Genomic DNA, 22,271 nt, shown 5'->3' with positions numbered 1-22,271 from the left:
AACAGGCGTAGTGTAGCTGAGCAACCGGCAAGCGAAAGTGACGACACACTCCCGCGACCCTTCACTCCTTATCCTGTTTCTTCGCCGCTCCGCTGTGACGTCACACTCTGTGGCGCGCTGCGTGACGTTGTCGGCGGGCGGATTTGAAATTGAGAGGAAGGTGTCGGCGCCGTTAACGGTAATGGCTGGGCTATCGGGACGGCTTTCTCCGTGGCGCGGGCCTTCCCCGCCGAGGGGGGCGGGCGGCGGGCACTGCCCCACTGGCCCCCGGGGGAGACGTTGGCCGCCCACCGGGGTAAAGCCGGGGCTGGAAGGGGCCCGGGCCCAGCGGCGGTGGGGAGGGTTGGGCTGTTGGTGCGTGAACGCCGCTGGCTTCCCTGTTTGCCTTTGGTACGGTTTAAACGCGCTGTTAATGCGAGTGGCTGTAGCTGTGCCCAGTTCTGTCGCGTTCCTACCTTTTTTTTTTTTTTTTTCTGTTGGCGTGTTGACTCTAGCGAACTCTGCTCTTAAACTAGTCATTTGGTATGTTCATGAGAAAAATTTACTCTGTCTGCGGTGGGTCCGTGGTAAAGCAATGGAAGAATGCAGCTTCTTCCCCAGAGAAAATGAGGTCACAAGATAAGCTGCCCTGTGAAGTAAGCCTAAACTAAACTTCTGTCATGGTTTGCGAGAACTGGAACTAAAGTGTGATCATGAAACACTGCTCATATTCATAACGTGTTCTGGTAATATTTGTAACAAAGGTTTTTCAATTAGTTGTAATTCAGTCATTTGAGCCCACCCCACAAATAAAGTAGATCCTCTGTAGAGGGCAAAAGTTGGCATTCTTTGCAGTTAATTCTATTTACCTCAAAATCCTACTTAATACCATTGTGAGGACAGTTCAATACTTCCAGTTTGATTTATGTTTTGTATGTGTAGTCCGAAGATAGCCATAATATTATCTCAGAATAGGCTTTCCAGTTATTGTGCTATGATACTGTGAGATCATTTGCAAAATCAATAAGCAGGCTCAGAATTAGGGGATAAGGAACAGATGGACGGCTGAAGGGCTAGAAACACTAGTTGTGTTAATGCACCCTTCCTTCCAGCTGATTGGACTGAAAAACTTCTTAAGCTGTTTTGCTTTTGGAACCTGTAGGTTAAAAATGACCAAATATAAATAAAGGCAAAATAGTAGGTTTGGAACAAGTACTGTCACTTTCATCAATGAAAGAGTTAATTTGAAAGGCTGTGGCTGCTGCTATGCAGTTCTGGAGTCTGACACACACATTTTTTTTTCTATTTTTTTTTTTAAGAGAACCCAGTATTTCTAGAAACTGCCTGTCACACTGGTTGGTCCGAAGTACAGTTCTACTGGTTTATTCTGACCCTTTAGAAAGTCACTGTGGTATTTACAAAAAGCAAATACTCTTAAATCCTGGATTTTCCAATACTGACAGATTGTGGTTTACAGTTTAGTCACAATGAGACGAAGCTCAAGTATTGCCGGAAGCAGTGGTCGGCAATCTATGATGGCACTGAGAGTGCAGGACAACAACAGGATGGGCCTTCAAACACCTCAGATGTAAGTGTTGCTGATCTTCTTCCTAAGAATAGGTATATAAAACTTAACTCTGAAGAGATTTACTGTAGTGTGAGTGTGTGAGTAGCAAATGAAAAAAAAAAATGAGAGCAGCGAGAAGAAAACTCCCTGCAGCCAAGGATATTTGCACAAGTGCTCCAGTTGTGCTAAAAACTGTCTTTAATCTATTTGTATACCTGTGACATGTTTCAAATTGTAATACTTTTTCTTACATGTTTCTTAGGTGGTGGCTGGGTGCGTGTGTGTATAAAATGTATACTTATAAGTCTTGCAAAAGTAGTTTTGATAATGGACAAATAACGCATTAAAATCAGTTGACTTCTCTAAGATGCTGCTATGCTGAAGATTCTTAGGCTTATATGCTTCTGTTTACAGTTTTCTTACATAAGCAAAAGGTGAAATGGTAGAAATAGTCACTTGAATCCTTCTCCCTATTCCTCAGGAAGGACAGAGGTACATTTGGGAAGCTGAGCATGAGCAAACCTACGCCTGGAACTTCAGAAAGAAAAGTCAGCTTTTTTGGGAAGAGGTATTGATAGCTTTAGATCTCTGTACTGTAAATTAAAACAATAACAGTCCCACATCATTTTGTAATTTTTTTCTCTTGACAGATTTTCATTATAGGGAATAATGGATCTGAGGCCAGCAAACCTTCAGGTCTGCCTTGCCTCCGCTCTTTGATCACTGAAAAATAATGCTGTGGAGTAGGAACTGCTTTGAGAGCTGTTCTTCCTTTTGGGAATGATACGCTCTGCAGACCTTAAGAGCTCCTCAACAGCTTAGCCTATTTAAGGAAAAACGATATTGACAGTACACTCTGCCTTAGTTTCTTATTCTAAGATGCAAATCTTCCAAAATTCTACAATCTTTCAGCTTAGTTCGTGGCTTTCTGTGTTCTGATGTCTTGCAGGTATCTCCTTTAATAGGAACTTACTGTTGCAGGGATCTACTCCTTTCAAGTATTCCTTAAATATTTTAGTCTTTATTTTAAATCACCTACATCATTTCGCTTCTTCATCTTTGGGGTATTTTTCTGCACTATAAAACTTTATTTCTTTCAACAAACTGAAGAAAATACTCATCTAGGATGCAGTAATCCCTCTCTTGTATGTGTGCATCATGGCTTCCAGGTTGATGTTGTTTTTCCAGTCATCCCAAATAAAGAGAAAATCTCAGGCATCCTTTTGCATAGCAAATGCAGAAGAAACATTAAAATAGCAATTGTAGTGACTTAAACATTAAGAGAGTTCTTCTTTATATGTATTGTCACAAGAACCGTATTTATTTTTTGTTCTTAGAACTAGTGGGGCTGGAGGTTCACGCAACAGTCAGTATGGTGTGTTCGGTACAGAAAAGATCAAGGATCCCAGGCCAATTCATGACAAGGCATTCATCCAACAATGTATCAAGCAGCTTTGTGAGGTAACTTATTAACTTATTCTAAACGTACTTTATTAGGCATAAAAGATACTAATCAAAATTTTTTTTTTCATGGTTTTAACTTTAGATTTTATTTGGTGACTAATATGCCATGTTTCTTTCGCTCAGTTTCTTGTTGAGAATGGTTACGCCCATAATGTTTCCATGAAGTCACTACAGTCTCCATCAGTTAAGGACTTTTTAAAAATCTTCACTTTTATCTATGGATTTCTCTGCCCTTCTTATGAACTGCCTGACTCAAAATTTGAAGAGGAAATTCCCAGAGTTTTTAAAGAGCTTGGGTAAGAACATTATTGCTAGTCTGTTGTGCGAAATAGATATGATACAGCTAGAAATGTAAAAGCTAATAATTCTGCACAATAGCTGGGGAGAACGGATAGGTTTCTTTATTCAGATGAGACTCTGAAACTACAATGTTGTCATTATTTTGTTTCACTTCCATTTAGCTCTAAGTTTACTCTCTGATTCTCAGACTCTACTTTTTATATTTGAACTTGCAGAACTATAGGCTCTTGGAAGCTTGCTTTGTAATGTAAAATCTAATTAATTACCTTTATTTGTATTAAACTTTGAAAGACAGACACAAATTTTTTTGACAGACTCTTCTGGTTCATTCTGTTAAAATCCAAGAACTAAAAAACAATTTCAGAATGTTGGATCCAGTTCATTTATTTAAAAATCATTTTTCCTGTAATTTCTCTCATTCTGCTTTCAAAGCAAGGGGTGGAAATAACAAAAATGACTGCTGAGGTGAAAAAAGCCACTAAGTAGATGGGTGTTTTATTTCTAATCTTGTTCAGTAAGTGTTTGGAATCATTAATGCACCAACACTTTCCAAGAAAGAAAATCCTCTGCCTGTTGATAATGGTGAATTTTCAGTCTTGCAAAAAAAAAAAAAAAAAGAAGTGTATTTTACTTCTGTAGATTTGAGCCCACAATCGCATCAAAGTGCCAGGGCTTCTTAGATGTAGGTATAAATCTGTTCTGTTCATTTCTCAGTATTTTACTAAAATTTTGTTTTAACCTATAACATTTGAAACTGCTGACCTACCTGAAATGCTGAAAAGAAAGTTGCTCTCAAGAGGCTTTACTCTGCTGTACCAAGAGTGTAATCCTGGATAAAAATACTTATTTTGAGAACTCACTTTAAGTTGTCTTTTGAGAGTTATGAAATGGACCTAAATATTTCATTTTAAAAAATTCTCAGGCTGAATGGCTCAGGAGCACTTATTTAGAACTGTCAGTTTATCAGTAGCTTCTTGTCCTGTGTTCTTAAAATCACTTTGGGCAGCTGTCAGTCTAAAGATGGAATAAAATCTGCACTTCTATGGTCCTTGATCTGTAGAAGATTTTGAGAGGATGTCTGTAATTAGCAGTATAGCCTTTGGGTGTTCCATATTTACAGGTAATATTAATACTTTGATATGAAGCTGTTCTGAAATTCTTTTCTGTAATTGTGTGACATTAAGCTGACTGTCAGCTGCTTTTCTGTTTTCAAAGCGCATTTGACCCAAGAAGCAAGAATCTTGCCCTCCAAGAACAGGACTCCTGTGTATCAGTTTGTTTTCATATGCTAGGAAATCCTTTAAGCTTGAACACCCAGTTTGGAAGTCTAAACATCATCCATTGGACTGTTACTCCCTCCTTTGCATTTGTTGCTTTTCATTTGAGGTCTTTGTCTCATTATGAATCACCTCATGCTTACAGGGCACCCACTCCCGTTTGCTTAGTACTGCAGTGTCCATCTCTCCTCCCATAGTAGCTTCAGAAGGAGAAAGACAGATCTGGCTGCTACCAAGACCAAGGCAACATACTAAGCTGAATAGGAAGGGGCTAAGGAGTGTATGAAAGAATAGTTTACCCTTTTTTGTATGAGGCCTTAATTGTTCCTAATCTTTGGATATGCAAAAAAAGTCCATTTCTTCAATAGCTAGCCAGCTGAGGGAGGTTATCGTCCCATTCTACACTGCACTGGTGCTGCCCCACCTTGAGTAGTGTGCAGTTTTGGGTGCCTCAATATAAGGAGGACATCAACCTATCAGCATGTGTTCAGAGGAGGGCAACCAAGATGGTAAAAGGTCTCGAGGGCAAGACTTACAAGGAGTGACTGAGGTCACTTGGTTTGTTCAGCTTGGAGAAGAGAAGGCTGAGGCGTGACCTCATTGCAGGCTACAACTTCCTCAAGGGGGGCAGCGGAGGGGGAGGTGCTGATCTCCTCTCTCTGGTGACCAGCGATAGGACATGAGGAAATGGAATGAAGCTGTGTCAGGGCAAGTTCAGATGGGACATTAGGAAAAGGTTCTTCACTGAGAGGGTGGGCTGTCACTGGAACAGGCTCCCCAGGGAAGTGGTCACAGCACCAAGCCTGTCAAGGAGTGTCTGGGTGATGCTCTTAGGCATACAGTTTAGTTTTAGGTAGTCCTCCGAGGAGCAGGGAGTTGGACTTGATGGTCCTTATGGGTCACTTCCAACTTGAGATATTCTATGAATCACAAAATGACAAACTCATGATAATTGAATAAAATAGTGCTGTAAGAACTCAGCTTGTCTCCCTTGATGTACAGTATAAAGTACAAAATTGAGTTTGTTCTTCCTTCTGTGCCTTGATCTACATGTAAAAATGTGCTGTTTTGTTTTCATCGCTGTTTGCTGCAGCTATTAAAAATGTATTTTCTTTTGCCTTGTAGGTACCCCTTCCCTTTGTCAAAAAGCTCCATGTACACAGTGGGAGCACCACACACGTGGCCTCAGATTGTGACAGCTTTGGTTTGGTTAATTGATTGTGTCAAGGTAGCATTTGTTGTCTTTAAGCCAAATATTTCCACTTTTCAGGCTGGAATGTTAGTTTCAATACAGATCTCTTAAATGCTTTCTAAAAATCTCTCTGACAATTATGTAAAGAAAAAGGTAGGTGTTCTTACCTGCCATCTGGGAGCTAGCCCTTAGCCTTACTATTAGAAACTTTTTAAATGAGTTTTTAATGTTATGTTATGATAATATTTTTTTTCCTGTGTGCACTGGATAAATTTGTGTATGAGAAAGGGGGGAAAAATGATGACTTATACATACATAAAAGTGTGAAAAGTGGGTATAATAATGTATCTTCAGTGCAGATCATCTTGTGACATCTGCCATCTTCTCCTAAATTTGAAGTCTAAGGATAGAATTTTCAATAGCAATTATTCTAGTGTCCTGTGATTGTTGTATAGAGTGGAGGGTTTTGTGTTTGGGTTGTGTGTTGGTTTTTTTTTTTTTGGATGGTTGGTTTTGGGTTTTTTTAATAGTGGTAACTCTCTGTTGCTGACAGCTCAGCTCTGAGCAAAACTTGGAATGTGTGACACAATTTCACCACTGCTGAACTGGACACTCATGAAAATCCCATCCTTTATGCATTAAAAGACACTTGCTTGGCTTAGCAAGGCAATTTGGCAGTGTTGAATGTCCAGTTAATGCCTGTTCATCTATGCTTTTAGTCAACTAAACACAGGCTCATTACCCCGATGTGATTAGTCACATTCTGAAGCAGCACCATCACACCCTGCTTGCTGAAATCCTAATCCAATGTTACTCAGCTTCTTATCATGAACATGAAACTATAGGAAAACTAATGGGGCTCTTCATATTTGCTCTTTGTATGTGCACTTCTGCCTTTCAGTTGTATGCTGCCATGAGGGAAAATGCACCATCGTTTGATGATGGACAGAGCTGGGGAGGAGAGACTGATGATGGAATTGTACATAATAAGGTACCATAAAAAGTAAATTATTATCAGAATTGTTCAACTGAATTTTGTCATGTGCTGTAACAACTCAATTTAAAATATATGACACAACAATTTTAACTCTATTTATATATTCTGTTCAGTTTTACATTCACAGAGTTCTCTAGGAAGTATCGTAGCATTATATAAAATGCCTGATCAACTAGTTTCCTGAGCAGGCATCATGGCCAGTCTATTGGTGAAGACTGGGTATTAAATTGAAATGCCTTATTCTCTGAGTTGCTACTGTTTCTGTTCTCTTTTGTGGAGAAAGGGAGACATTATGCTGTTTATTGTCTTAGTAGGGTCTCAGGTATATTTCTCTTTAGCACTTGAGTCTTCTAAGGTTAACAGCAGTACAGTGTAAAGACAGTGACTTAATTATAAATGTGGTGGCTCCTGTGGGTATCTACTCAGTTTACCATTTAAAAATTGGTCATAATATTTAATTTCCTAGCCACAAAATAGGGTGCCAATGTAATTCAGGCACTTAAAAATCCAGCAGCTTGCTTTCTTTCTAATCTATCATAGATTATTAGTACTATTCAGATTTAACTGCATGTTAACTCACAGCAGATGTTTGGAAGAGGTTGTATGATGTGTCAGAACATTTAATTAGAAAATTGCAGCAATCAAATCAGAATTTTGGACTAAGGTTACAAACCTGACAGTGGACAAGTTAAAATGCTTTTAAACTAAATGTGTGCTCATACACTGATATACATGCATATATGTTGAGACAAAATTTACAATACTGGTGTAATTGATTCCGAAATATCTGTAACTTAAAGTCTCCAGTAAATTCTTTTGGGGTAACCTTTCTTTAATTCTAGATCAGTTCTCTGATGTAGTGGTCATATTTACTGAAGAGGTCTGTCAAACAGACAGTATCATATGCCTCAATATAATAAATTCTTAAATATTGTATCTACTATCTTTGTTAGGTATCCCAGAAAAATGTATCAAATATTTCCAGACCTTTCTTAATGTGAATTCTAGATGCCTCCTTCTGCCTGGATATAATCTGTTAGTGTTCTATGTTTAAAGGGAGGAAAAAAAAAGTTGATTTTTACAGAAGTGCAGTCAAACCAGTGAAAGATATTTTTGGTGTCTGTTTAATTCCATTGGTTGAGTAGATTTAGACTATCTAGATATTTTACAGCCCTTTGAATCATTGAAATGAAAACTTTTAAAATTGTTTTCAGCTTTTCATGGACTACTGTGTGAAGTGCTACGAGCACTTCATGAAAGGGAGAGATACTTTTGAAGAATTGGATGCAGAAGTGCAGTCAAAATTAAGTAAGTTTTTCATGTTTTAATGGAGTATTTAGTTGTGTTATTGGTTTATTTTCTCCTAGCATCAGTTTTGCTCAGTGAAAGTCATCTGAGGTAAGGGAACCTGAAATTCCCAAGTACTTCTCAGTTACTTTGGCTTAATTCTCTTTTTTTATGCATTGTTACTAGTACAGACAGATGGGCCGTGCTCTGCTGTTAGCTGTACCTGTGTAACCCTGTTGTTTTCAATGGCTTTGTGACAGAAAAGCAGTATACAGTTCTTCAGATGCAATTCCATCTATGCAAATGACTTGTTTCTGTCTGACAAAGTTAACAATTGAAAAAAGAAAAATATTACGAGAGGATGCACATCTGATCAGTAAGAAAGTTCAGCTTCTAAAAGCTCTGAGAACATTCTGCAAGGGTTCCAAACTGTTGTGAGGGTTCCCATATATGATTCAGCACGCACCTTTTTTGTCTTCAGGGAGACGGAAAATTATTAATTTTTTTGACTCATTCATTTCATCACCTACAAAAATACAAACAGAATATGAGAACAAGAAGGAAAAATAGTTCTCGCTTTCTGTGCCCTCCTTCCAAAGCCAGACTAAGGACACTTCAATTGCAAGCTGGAGCTATCAGTTGGAGAGAAAACATAAGCTACCAGACCGTTACTAGATATTAGCAGGAAAAAGTAATCATGCCATTGTTTGGCAAAGACTGAGGGAAGTAAGGGAAAAAATGTCTCAAAAGGCAAGGAAGTATGTGGATGAGAAAGGAGTATACAAATCAGACTACCTTGTGAAGCTGGAACAGATGAAACTTACCTAACAACCACTATCCTATAGTGAGGGCTGTAGGAGAGTTTGGAAACCCTGACCTCAGAGGAGTGATTTTTAGCTCTTTTATGACATGAGGACTAAAAAACTAATTTCTTGTTTGTTTTGGGTTTTTTGCCTATTTGCTTTGTAATGAAAGGGTTTTTTAATGGGTTTGTTGGTTGGTTTTGGGGGTTTTTGTTTGTTTTTTTTAATTTAAAACAACTGTCCAGATAATGGATATTTACTGTGCTGAAGATGAAGTGCACATATTCAGATTAGGTGATGGTATTCAGTGAGATTAATTTGTAACCCCCATCCCACCTTTTTTTTTCCCCTAGAGGATTTATTTAATATAGATGAATTCCAGATAGAAGGTTTAGCAGCTGACAACAAAAGACTTCATGAAGAGATTGCAAGACTAGAAAAAGAAAAGGAAAGTGAACCGGTTAGTAAGTTGTGTCTATGCTTGTTTATATGGTGGAGTTGAATTTTCTATTATTGACCATTATTTTAATTATTAAATTAAGATACTAATGATACAACAAATGGAAAATTATTTTCAGTGCTCTGTGAGATCTTAATTAGGCCAGGTTATTACAGACTACACCATTATAGTACAAGGCATTTACTGTGGAGTCTTCAGTCATTATTTGTTTGATATTGTGCAGATATTTTCAGGTAATGAGATCTTGCATTGGCTGAAATATTAATAAAGTACTTGAACTACTTTTTTTTTTCTGAACTTCAACACTATCTTTTCCAAAAGTGTTGGTATGAGAGCATGGGATTCAGTGGTAACAATATATTTTAGGGAAAATATTTTGTTTGAGAAGATGGATTCTGCTTTTAATACATTGAGTTTTAAAATTGTTTAGTGGCTGTGCATCTGGCAAATTGAGACTCTTGCCTACTGTGCAAAATGTGCTGCTTGTATTCCCAACTTTCCTTGCCCTTAATCTGCCCTTTGTGTATTATTATACTTAAGTTGTGAATTACCTGTAGTAAGAATTTTCTTAATGCAATGCCTAATGCAAATCAAAGACTAAATGCTAAAATGCAAGAATTAAGGTACAAACCATCTTTTCAGCCTTTTTTGTTATTATTTTAAAGATGCTTAACTTGATTCAACTGTCACAGAGACAAAAATTTATTAAAGTTCTTTAATTTTATATTTATACTATTGAAGTTGACCAATTACTCTATTGTCTTGTCTGGAAAGTAAGATCATTATGTTAGATTAATATAACAGTGGTTGTTCTTTCCATCCATTTACTAGGATCGTAGAGTATCACTACGAAACGTGAAATCGTCTCTTCAAGCAGATGTCCAGAAATACCAGGCTTATTTGGCTAATCTGGAATCTCATATAGCCATCCTTGATCAAAAAATGGAAGGTGTTAATGAGGAAGTTGAGACAGTGGGTAAGAAGGCCTTGGTTACAAATGAGATAGTGAAGTTAGAAATGTGTTTAAAATAATTGTAATTCTCAGCTTGAGGACAGAGTGAGATACTTAGCATATGCTGATGCTACAAATAAACTTTCCAAAATGGATTGCTAATAAAGACATCTTTTTGGCTGAAAGCTGTTTGTACACTAGAGTAATGAAATACAGATATTATTTACTCATAAAAATACAGAAAGATTAGGTTTAACTATATAGGCTGGTATTTTACATCCATTTCACAAATGTTTTGTGAACTTAGAAATGGAAGTAGAAGCACTGAAGCAGGAGAATGCCCGGCTCCAGCACATCTTTGATAACCAAAAGTACTCAGTTGCGGACATTGAGAGAATAAATCATGAGAGAAATGAGTTGCAGCAAACCATTAACAAGCTGACTAAGGAAGTGGAAGCAGAAGAACATCAGCTGTGGAATGAAGAGCTAAAATATGCTCGGAATAAAGAGGCGGTATGTGAAAACCCTACTACACTGAGAGGTGGCTATCAGTTTTCATCGTGCAAGCTTAAACTTGGGACTTGGACTATTGCTACCTTCTTTTCTAAATAATCTAACAGCAGCATAGATATGTCTTAACAGGCTACAGTGACAAGAATGGCTTCTGTTTACAATCTCTCTGAAAAATGTTGGGGGGTTTTTTTGCCCCTTTTCTGTTTTGAGCATAATGGAAATGTATTCTCTTCTCTTTTTTTTTCTGCATTTTAAGGGACATAGCTAGAATATGCACCACTGTCAGCTCTCACTGTTACAGCATCAAAAGCTTTCATAACATTAGCTTGAAATTGCTTTGATAACACAAGCAATTTCAGGCTAACATTAAGATTTCATAGCAAGGAAGTAATGCAAAACTAGTGCTTTGAATCAATAGCTCTGCATGCATTTAGGGCCAGATTGGTCCCTTACGTGGAAATTCTGATAGATTTTAAGGGCCAAATTCAGTTCCCTCAAACAGGATGAAAAGATGTGGTCCTGTAAGTGGTGAGATTTAAAAGCTTCTGCTTTGCTAGATGGAGAACTAAAAAAAGAGTCAAATACGTTTTGCATTTGGCAGGGTAACACTTTATCAAGCACTTGGTATTAACTTAAAATCCTCATACTGTGCAAGTGTGAAGCACATAAAACTGGAAAAAATACTTATGTTGCCGTGATAAATGGCACTCATTAATCAGAAAATAGAGCATTTAATAAGATTTGTCTAGAGGTATGCTCAAGTTAAAGTTTTTTATTAGGATGTGCAGCTATGTGGCATTTCCTGTAAAAAACAATGAGAGAAGGCATATCAACATGATGACTGATCATTGTTTTAGTTATTTGTATTATTTCCAAGCATGTTTTTTCCTCCCTATCAACTAATCCTCAAAAAGTTGAAGCAGGAAAAAATATGGCAGATGAGCAGGGAAAACCACAGGTAAAACCATTCAGTCTAACCCATACACACTGAGAAACCTTGCAGAGTGAACTCTGAAAGAATCATAAAATAGCACTTCAAACAATGCAAACTGCTGGACTGTCAATGCATACAACACTTCCATACTGTGGCATGACTTGGAATCATGTTCGTACAAAACAACTCAGAAATCTGTTTAAACTACTATATGAATAGTTTTTGCAAAGTTTTTCAGTGGTATTTCTTCTACAATTTCTGCCTTTTTCTCCTCTGAACAGATCGAAATGCAACTGGCAGAGTATCATAAACTGGCTCGAAAGCTGAAATTAATTCCAGTAAGTGCTGAGAATTCCAAAGGCCACGACTTTGAGATTCAGTTTAATCCTGAGGCAGGACCAAATTGCCTAGTCAAATACAGAACTCAAATCAAGGTAAGTAGAGTCACAGAATCAACCAGGTTGGAAGAGACCTCAGGGATCATCGAGTCCAACCGTTGCCCTGACACCACCCTGTCAACTAGACCATGACACTAAGTGCCATGTCCAGTCTTTTCTTAAACACATCCAGAGATGGTGACTCCACCACCTCCCTGGGCAGCCCATTCCAATGTCTAATAACCCTTTCTGAAAAATTCTTCCTAATGTCCAACCTGAACCTCCCCTGGCGAAGCTTGAGGCTGTGTCCTCTTGTCCTATTGCTAGTTGCCCGGGAGAAGAGGCCGACTCCCACTTCACTACAACCTCCCTTCAGGTAGTTGTAGACTGCAATAAGGTCACCTCTGAGCCTCCTCTTCTCCAGGCTAAACAACCCCAGCTCCCTCAGCCGTTCCTCATAGGTCAGACCCTCCAGACCCTTCACCAGCTTGGTCGCCCTCCTCTGGACTCGCTCCAACACCTCAACATCTTTCTTGAAGTGCGGGGCCCAGAACTGGACACAGTACTCAAGATGCAGCCTCACCAGTGCCGAGTACAGAGGGACGATCACTTCCCTAGACCGGCTGGCTACACTATTCCTAATAGAGGCCAGGATGCCATTGGCCTTCTTGGCCACCTGGGCACACTGCTGGCTCATGTTTAGCCGGCTGTCGATCAGCACCCCCAGGTCTCTTTCCACCGGGCCGCTTTCTAACCACTCTTCCCCCAGCCTGTAGCGCTGCATGGGGTTGTTGTGGCTGAAGTGTAAGACCCGGCACTTGTTCTTGTTGAACCTCATGCCGTTGGTCTCGGCCCATCTATCTAACCTGTCCAAATCCCTCTGAAGGGCCTTCCTACCCTCCAGCAGATCGACACTCCCACCCAGCTTGGTGTCATCTGCAAATTTACTGAGGGTGCACTCAATCCCTACATCTAGATCATCTATAAAGATATCGAACAGTACCGGCCCCAGAACTGAGCCCTGGGGAACACCGCTAGTGACCGGCCGCCAGTTGGACTTTGCCCCATTCACCACCACTCTCTGGGCTCGGCCATCCAGCCCGTTTTTAACCCATTTAAGAGTCCACCCATCCAAGCCCTGGGCAGCCAGTTTGTCCAGGAGGATGCTGGGGGAGACAGTGTCGAATGCCTTACTGAAGTCTAGATAGACTACATCCACAGCCCTGCCCTCATCTACTAAGCGGGTCACTTTGTCATAGAAGGAGACCAGGTTGGTCGAGCAGGACCTGCCTTTCATGAATCCATGTTGGCTGGCCCCGATGCCCCGATTGTCCTGCATGTGCCATGTAATGGCACTCAGGATGATCTGTTCCATCACCTTGCCTGGCACCGAGGTCAGGCTGACAGGTCTATAGTTCCCTGGATCGTCCTTCCGACCCTTCTTGTAGATGGGCGTTACATTTGCTAATTTCCAGTCAGCTGGAACTTCTCCAGTTAACCAGGACTGCCGGTAGATAATCGAGAGTGGTTTGGCAAGCTCATTTGCCTGTTCCTTCATTACTCTGAGGTGAATCCCATGGGGGCCCATAGCCTTGTGGGTGTCCAACTGGCACAGCAGGTTACTAACCGTCTCCTCCTGGATTACGGGGGGTTCACACAGCCCCCCGTCCCTAACTTCAAGCTCTGGGGGCCAAGTCTCCTGAGGACAGCCAGTCTTGACATTAAAGACCAAGGCAAAGAAGGCATTGAGCACCTCTGACTTTTCCTCATCCCCTGACACTACACTACCCTCCTCATTCAGCAAGTGGTGGAGGCTCTCCTTGACCCTCCTTTTGCTGTTGATGTATTTGTAAAAGCTTTTTTTGTTGTCTTTGACTGTAGCAGCCAAATCGAGCTCTAATTGAGCTTTGGCCCTTCTAATCTTCTCCCTACACGACCTGGCCACGTCCCTATAGACCTCCCAGGTTACCCGACCCTTCTTCCAGAGCAAGTAGGCTCTCTTTTTTTCCTTAAGTTCTAGCCTAAGTTCTCTGTTTAACCAGGCCGGTCTTTTTCCCCGATGGCTTGTCTTCCTACACACCGGGACAGCCTGCTCCTGAATATTTAGCAATTCCCTTTTGAAGCATGTCCAGCCTTCCTGGACTCCTTTGCCCTTCAGGACCGATTCCCAAGGGACTCGGTCCACCAGCCTCTTAAACAGGCTAAAGTCAGCCCGCCGGAAATCTAAGGCAGAAGTTCTGCTCTTGCCCCTCCTTACTTCCCCACTATCGAAAACTCTAATATTTCGTGGTCGCTACTCCCAAGACGGCCACCGACCCACACATCTCCCACTAGTCCTTCTCTGTTCACAAACAACAGGTCAAGCAGGGCCCCTCCTCTAGTGGGCTCATTTACCACTTGCATGAGGAAGTTGTCCTCCACACATTCAAGGAACCTCCTAGATTGCTTCCTCTCTGCCATGTTGTATTTCCAGCAGACATCCGGCAAGTTGAAGTCGCCCACGAGTACAAGGGCCAGCGACTGGGCGGCTTCCGACAGCCGCTTGTAAAACGCCTCGTCCGCCTGCTCATCCTGGTTGAGTGGTCTATAACAGACTCCCACCGTAATGTCCACCCTGCTGACCTTACCCCTGATCTTCACCCATAAACATTCAACCAATGTTGTCAACACTGAATGTTTGTTACCACTCACAAAAAATGTGTTTCTTTTGAAATGTGGGGAAGGTCTCAACCTCTCCATGAAACTTTGTTGAAAAGCTTCTGTGATGCATTGCTGTAACTACATTATACTATAGGAAGGAAATTTGGTATTGGAGGGTACAGCAGCCTTAAATAGAAACGGGAGAGGGAAAAGATGTACTGGGGTATACATCTTAGTTCAAACTAACAAATTGCATTAGCCAGATCTTTTTGTGTGTGTGTTACAGGCTCCCCTTATGGAGATCATAAACCAGACTGAGGAAGAAATTAGGAAAGCTACTCAGCGGAAAATGTCTTTGGAAGATACTTTGGAACAGGTGTGTTGGTTAATGAAGATTAAGACTAAGATAACATAATGCTATCTGCTGGTCTCATTTGACCTTTTGCATGGTGGGTTGTTTTTTCATTTGGGTTGGTTTTGTTGGAGTTTTTTATTGGGTTGGGGTTTTTTGGGGGGAAGTGGGGGGAAGCTGTGAGAAGAATGCTTTAATTATGATGGAACCTAAAAGTTTTTGTGAGAACTAGGGTCTCCTCCTGTTGGTTGAAATAAAGTGTATTCCCTACATTGAAGATTATGCAAATAATTATTACAAATATTTGACCATAAACATTGGAAAGATTTGTTTTTACGGGCAAAGAAGTTGCCCATTCCAGTCTGTTGTGTGCCTTACCATCACTGACAAGTTGTCATCAGGAACATTTTTAGCAATATTGGGTTCAGAATGGATTGGAAGAAGAAGAGTTTTCCCCGTTCTTCCCCTACCTCAGTTTTTATTGCTGAGCATGACAGTATATGGTATGGAATATCCTTTTTGGCCAATTTTGGTCAGCTGTCCTGGCTATGCGCCTTCCCACCCCCTTGCCTGCCCCTACCCTATTCACTGAGGGGCCGTGGGAGGGAGACAAAGCCTTGGTGCTCTGCAAGTGCTATTCAGCAATAGCCAAAACACTGGTGTGTTACCAAGACTGTTTTAGCCACTTATCCAAAACAAAGCACCATACAGGCTGCTATGAAGAAAGTTAATGCCTTCCCAGCCTGGCCCAATTTAAATATTTCTGGGCTACCACGGGTTGTTTGTGATGGCGTGGATTTATATGTTGGAATTCATTTTGAATTATGTTTTCTTGGTCATGTTTTCATTCTAGGTGAATGTAATGGTAGTGGACAAGAAAAGCAGCGTGAAAATGCTGAAAGAAGAAGCTGAAAAGCTGGATGATCTTTACCATCAGAAGCTTAAGGTAGAACTTCTTATAGGTTGATGACAGTTTGTCCTTAATGATATCCTTAATCCTTGTATTTATACGTAAGTTTTTAGTTTGCATTTTTGTTTGTTTGGACTTCTGCCCTTGCCTCCTTCCATTCCTCTTGCAGGATTCTCTCATTCTTTTCAGAAGTATTTGAGTGCTACCTTAAGTGAGTCAGTTTTCACTTTCTCATAAGATAATCTGGCATCATACTTTGGCAGATCCTGTAAATCATAAGCTACTACATCCAGCAGTAAAAGCAACAGCAGTCATCTCCTGACCTCAGGATGTCTCAAAGCATGTGCTTGAAGGAGATTTTAGAGTTAACAGTATGTGCCCTGTCTATTCAGTTTGTATATAATAAATACACTTAGTTTTTAGTAAACATGTTTATCACATTAAAAACTAAGGAAAAAATCACTTGACTAAAAGCACATTAAATGTTTTAATAATACAAAATTGTTGCTTTTTTGTTTTTCTTCCCCCCGTGGGGGAGCAGTCCCTATCCTTTTCCTGACTTCTAGTTTAGCAACAAAACATAGCCCTCTCAGTCAACAGCTAAGTGACTGCTTCAGTACCTCCCAACAGCATGGCTTTGGTGGGACTGTGGTGCCCAGGAGAAAAATGCTTTTTGAACTAAGCTAGCGTTTAACATACCTGCTCTTTCAAATCCGAACTTCTGTACTATAACCACGAAACAGGGTTATTTCATTGCTAATACCTGCTTAGGTGGCTGAAAGCAATTAATTTAGTTTATTGCTTTCAAAACCACCTGAAATTTAGCTTTTGATCTATACTGTTGCATATGCTTTTCTCTTAAGGTAAGCTCATAAAATACTCGGTTGCAACTGGATGGTTATAATAAGACATAGTCATGTAATTCCTCATGTAATTTTTAAAATGCTATTCATAAGACTTCAGTATTCAATTTATTTTTGAAGGATGATGCTTCAGTAATTTAGCAAAATTGCATGTTTAGTTGATGGTAGAATTTAGTTTGGTTTTGTGCATGTATGTGTGCCAAGTATAGTGTCAACAGTGTCATTTTCCTTGGAGAGATGATTACTTAAATTTTGTACTCATCTTTCAGACACAAAAGCGAAAAGCAATTTTCTCACTCAAAATGTTATTTTTTAACCTAGAAACAGTTGTTCATGATGCTCCATTTCTAAGCTATTTAAAGTATGTAAATAACACTTTTTGAGAGGAACTTTGATGGAAAATAGCTGCAACACAGACCTTGAAATATGGTTAGAGAAATAAAGGGAAGGTTAGGTTGGTATTGAGTGGAAGACGATACAGAAAATAACTGAAACTTTAGGTTTGGGGGGATGTCCTTGGATTTTTTTAGTTCTGAGTTTGGAGTTATGTGTGTGAATTCTGAATTCAGGTATCAGGATGTAATCAGGTAATATAAAGGAGAAAAAAAATCCTAATTATTTCTGAGTTCTGTGATTCTGTGATTCTGTGAGTTATGCATTTTTTTTCCTCTTTCCTTATGTTTACAGGAGGCAGAAGAGGAAGAGCAAAAATGTGCAAATGAACTGGAATTGTTAGAGAAGCATAAACAACTACTTGAGAGTGGTGTCAATGAAGGTCTCAGTGAAGCCACAAATGAATTGCATGATCTTCAACGACAGTAAGGCCCATAACTTCAAGTTGTTTGTGTAGTTTATTTTGTTTTTTATGTCTGTTAAGGATAAAGACATTTCCTTGAACCCTAATGTAAAATTCTTAGGTGAGTGGGTATCCATCTCAGCATATTAATTCCACAAACTCACAATTGAAAGATGTTTCTTCTCAACACTTAATATTTTGCTAGAATATTTGTCTGCTGTATCAGAACTCCTGTTTTCCATGCAATTTTTTTTCATATATGTGGTTGTACTAAGCAAATTAGTTTGTTTCCAAACTTATGTGACAACTACATTTTACAGCCTAAAGTCTGGAAAGACTATTCTGACTCTAAAGTACATTGTTTCTTACCAGTTAGCAAAATACAGTCCTTCTAAGTTGAGTATTAATATACAAATCTAACTTGGTTCAAGTTAATACTAATAGAAAAAATTATGACTAAACATGATGATATATCAGACTTGGTGAAGTGATTGGTTTAGATGTCAGGAATTTTATAATTATGGACATGATTTTCTAAGTGTTTTCTTTTTAGATATCAAGTTGTTATGCAAACAACAACAGAAGAGAGCAGGAAAGCTGGTGATAACTTGAATCGTCTTTTAGAAGTGATTGCTACTCATGTAGTATCTGTAGAGGTAAGCTAAAATTTGATATTCAGAAATAAATCTTCCTAGAGTCATTTGCAACTGCAGTTAAACAAATGGAAATTAGAACTTACTCTTTCCAATAAAGTATCAGTTATTTAGGGTTACTGCACTGAGTCTGTGGATTCTAGTTAAACAAATTTGTCGACAAAACCTTTGGTATAAATAATCAGAAGCAGTCATTAAATTTCAGCAGTAACATCCTGTTAATCTGCTTCTGGTAGATGTCTTTCAGAGAAGTGTTTAACTGAAATCACTTAACCTGTACAATGACTGCTTAAAATGCTTTAGCAGAGCCATTACAACAGAGACGATGATAGTTCTAAAACTTTCTGTAACTCTTTTCTAGAAATATCTTGATGAACAGAATGCAAAAATTGACAGAGACTATGAAGAGTTCATGTCTGAAGATCTATTGTCAACCTTGACCAGAATTCTAGACAGTTATAAAAAGAAGGCTGAAAGTCTGTAATTACCAAACAGATGAAGATGAAAACTTTGTGTTTCTGAAGCTCTGGTATGGTGCCATCTAAAAGGATGTGTACTCCCTGTGTTTAGCAGTGAAAGTGGTTTTAAGCATAAGGAAATGTTTATGAACTTCCTTTGTTTTATTGACCACAAATACATTAAAGAATTAAACAATATATTTTCATTTTCTTAAAAAAGGCTTTGCTTTCACTTCCTCCTTGCAATGCATTATACATGATTACAAACATCTGTGACAAGACAACTGTGGAACAACTTAATTTCATTTTTTCTTCATAATCTAATCATTTGTGCTCTTCTAGGAACATCAGTAAGTCAAGAGTACAGTTAACCTGTTAAAATAACAAGCCAGAGCAGACTTAAAGATGGAACTGCAAGTGGCAGCACAAATGCAGAGGGTACAGACAACTTGAAATACTGCTACTTAAAAATAACTAGTGGTTTTTGAAACTTGTGAGACTGCGAACTGCGAAAAGAGTTACGCTTTCCTTTCTGGAGTATAGTGTGTGCATTTTGTAATACATGTATGTATTTAGCACACATGCTTGACAGTGCACATCCTTCCCCAAGCTTTTCTTTTAGTAGCAAGACCAAATATAAATGTCTGTCATTCTCCTGCTTGTTCAGTTATCTATGAAACTGCCCAGAGACCCCTCTTACATAGGTAAGATTTTTTTAACAAAAACCTCCTTGAAAAGATCAGTAGTAGTTATACAATAGTCTTGTAAATACTCTAGAGAAAGAAAGCTAAACAGTTTGAAAACAAAGTTCTGTCTCTGACTGCTGACAGTCCCAGATGAAACCTCACTGTAATTCTTGAATATGTATACCAGGGATAGTTCTAAGTAGGACAACTTACGAATTCTGGCAATATAGCTCATCAGTTGTAAATTTGGCTAATGTTGGATACATCAAAATGGTCTAAAATTAGTCTGCATTATTCTTGTTAGACCAGTAGGACAGACTATTTGGTTTTTCTTCCTCAGGAAAGTAGCAGTAAAATTAGTGTATGGGGAACCCCAATCCAAATACGTTGAAGAAAATGAAACCCCATCTCTTGAACACGTACTTCTCTTTGTTCAGTGCTATGTCCAACTGGTATCTTCTTATCTACTCTGTATATACTTTTGTGCTTAAAAAAAAAAAATCAGCATTTCTGTCTTGGATAGTTTAGTTTATGATGGTATTTCCTAATAAAAGTATTGAAGTGTTTGAGTGTTTTTAAGAGTTCAGTGATAAATATCACTGATTCAAATATACAATGATAAAAACAGCTTTGCAGTCTTCAGAAGTTTTTAGCAGCTGATAGCTAAATTAAGTTGCTCATTAATTCTATAATTAGACACAATATTTGAATGAAACACAGATCCCTAGGACATACAACAAAACTTAATTTGGACCATCTGAACACAGACTGCAAATAAAACTGAATTGTCTTTAATTCTAGGCTATTTTTGCAGAGCATATATAAAACTCAGTTGTCAACATAGTGTGTGAATCTTCTGGCTCTGATATGAGTATTTTGTTTCAGATATCATGATAATGATGGCATTATTTCACTTTCTAACTTTCTGTTCTTTTGTTGTACTCCAGAAGTTTAATTTGACAGCTATAAAATTTTTCTGTAAGGTGGGTAGTATTTCTGCTTTCTTCTGTTGTCCTCTTTCATTGTGCCTTTACAAACTCTTACTTTTTTTCTGTAACAGCCTAATCCTTATCAAATCTCAGTTCCTTCTCTCTAGAAGCTTTTTTCTTTTGCAATCTTTATAATATTTCTGTTATCTAAAACAATACTCTTCTAATTAAGCAAAACTGTGAGAGGTACAGAATAATCATGTTCGTTTAAAATATATGCTTATTTAGGGGCTATGCTCTCTCTTGGCTGCCTGATACTGGTTTGTCTCTGCTTCTATAACTGACTGTTCTTGTGTTTATTAGTATCTGCAGGTTCTTTGCCATGTGCAGTAGTCAGTTGACAGAGTAAATGAAAGCAAAATAAATGTCATTTCCAAGGACTAATACTAACCCAATGGTAATGGGTTAAAGAATCAAGGTCACAATGACCTTCCTTCATGTACTGGCAAATGTAATATTCTGAAATTAAAGTAGTCTGAGTAATAAAAAGTCCACATTTGTAATGTTGGCAACATGTTTTTGTTATTGGGCTGAACTATTGGTTTGTATGTCAGTTAAACTGAATTGACTTTAGAACCAGCTCAGGCTTTGACCTGGGTTCTGTAAAATACTATGGGGATTTTTATGTCGTCATATGACATAGATTAACATCGTCCAGTGTTTACTAGGTAATATGTCTTCACATTTTAAAATGGATGGAATTTTTCAATGCTTCTTGAACATGCGTCCTGTGTGACATTTGAAGCCAGGTAGTCAGTTATTTTTTATTTGTATTCTGGAATATGGCTTTTAAATTTAGACAATAGACACTCAAACATAATTACTGCTCTTGATTTTGTTTCTTTTTTTTTTTTTACCAGAATGTAAAGTCTTAATCAGAATGTACCACTGGCATCTGCACATTTCAGTAGTACGAGTAGTTTGTAAATTTTTTGGCTTTTGTATGGATAGAGTTCCCTCATTTATTGCTAGTGTATCTCTTCTACAGTTTACTTAATATGCCGTAAGTTTCTGTATTTTTATACTCAATAAAATTTCTTAAAACTGTTTCCCTGAAGGATAGATTTTTACTGCAAGTATAAAAACATGACATAAAAAGCACAATTAACTTTATTTTCCTGGAGGAACTAGGTAATTAATGATTCTATTAGCAGCAGATACTAATTCCCTGACTATCCTTGCTGTTAAACATGCATTGTGTAGAGGAAAAATAAATACAGAAACATCTGTTTCCTATAAATTGCAAAGGAATAAAAATTGTCTTAACCTTTTTAAAAATAGATGTCTTTTTAAAAACTCTAAGGAGCAGAGGTCCAAGCTACTTTGACAACTGATTTATGTATGTACGTATCCCTTTGGCATTAATCTTTCCAACCAACCTTTTGCTGTCTTAAGCGTTAAAGGACTATTTACTTTACATGAGCACTCTTCCATCTGATTATTTTTTTTTCCTAATTATAAAAAGGTAATACTTGATGCTGTAGAAGCATCAAGTATGGTAGAACTTTGTGTATAGCTTTGTTCTATTCTATGCAATATGTTATTTTTCAAATTTTCTTGTCAGAAACTTGCATTGCTGTCAAGAACTGGGTAGTTCATTTTGGAGTACTTCTTGAGTGCATCATATAAGCCTGGCAAGGTTTTTTTAACTTTGCAGTGTCCATTCAGCTCACATGTGTGAGGCTACTCAGATGCTTCTCATTGGTTTTGCCAATGTATGGTACTGCATGTCTATGCAAATCTTTAGTTCCAAGCTGGACAACAATATGTTGTTCTCTGTTGGTTCTGTAATACTTCTAATATTTTTGTATACTTTGGCCTT

The 22,271-nt window shown here is 38.5% G+C and overlaps 1 protein-coding gene across 1 annotated transcript; it reads left to right on the top strand.

Annotated features, from left to right (window-relative positions):
* Window positions 1-123: 123 nt before the first annotated feature.
* NDC80 (NDC80 kinetochore complex component) lies at window positions 124-18,800 on the top strand. The gene is made up of 17 exons (XM_068396966.1): window positions 124-178; window positions 1,457-1,567; window positions 2,028-2,114; window positions 2,884-3,007; window positions 3,134-3,306; window positions 5,713-5,815; window positions 6,681-6,770; window positions 7,991-8,084; window positions 9,220-9,326; window positions 10,158-10,302; window positions 10,586-10,791; window positions 12,007-12,159; window positions 15,029-15,118; window positions 15,948-16,040; window positions 17,555-17,685; window positions 18,217-18,319; window positions 18,678-18,800. Exons 2-17 carry the CDS (start codon window positions 1,467-1,469, stop codon window positions 18,798-18,800), a joined length of 1,923 nt encoding a protein of 640 aa, XP_068253067.1. The 5' UTR covers window positions 124-178; window positions 1,457-1,466.
* The last annotated feature ends 3,471 nt before the right edge of the window (window positions 18,801-22,271 follow it).

Source organism: Nyctibius grandis, chromosome 3 (genome assembly GCF_013368605.1).
Source record: "Nyctibius grandis isolate bNycGra1 chromosome 3, bNycGra1.pri, whole genome shotgun sequence".
In the NCBI taxonomy this organism is placed as follows: Eukaryota; Metazoa; Chordata; class Aves; order Nyctibiiformes; family Nyctibiidae; genus Nyctibius; species Nyctibius grandis.
The sequence above is the reverse complement of the archived record's forward strand: the minus strand, read 5'-3'. Positions and strand labels throughout refer to the sequence as shown.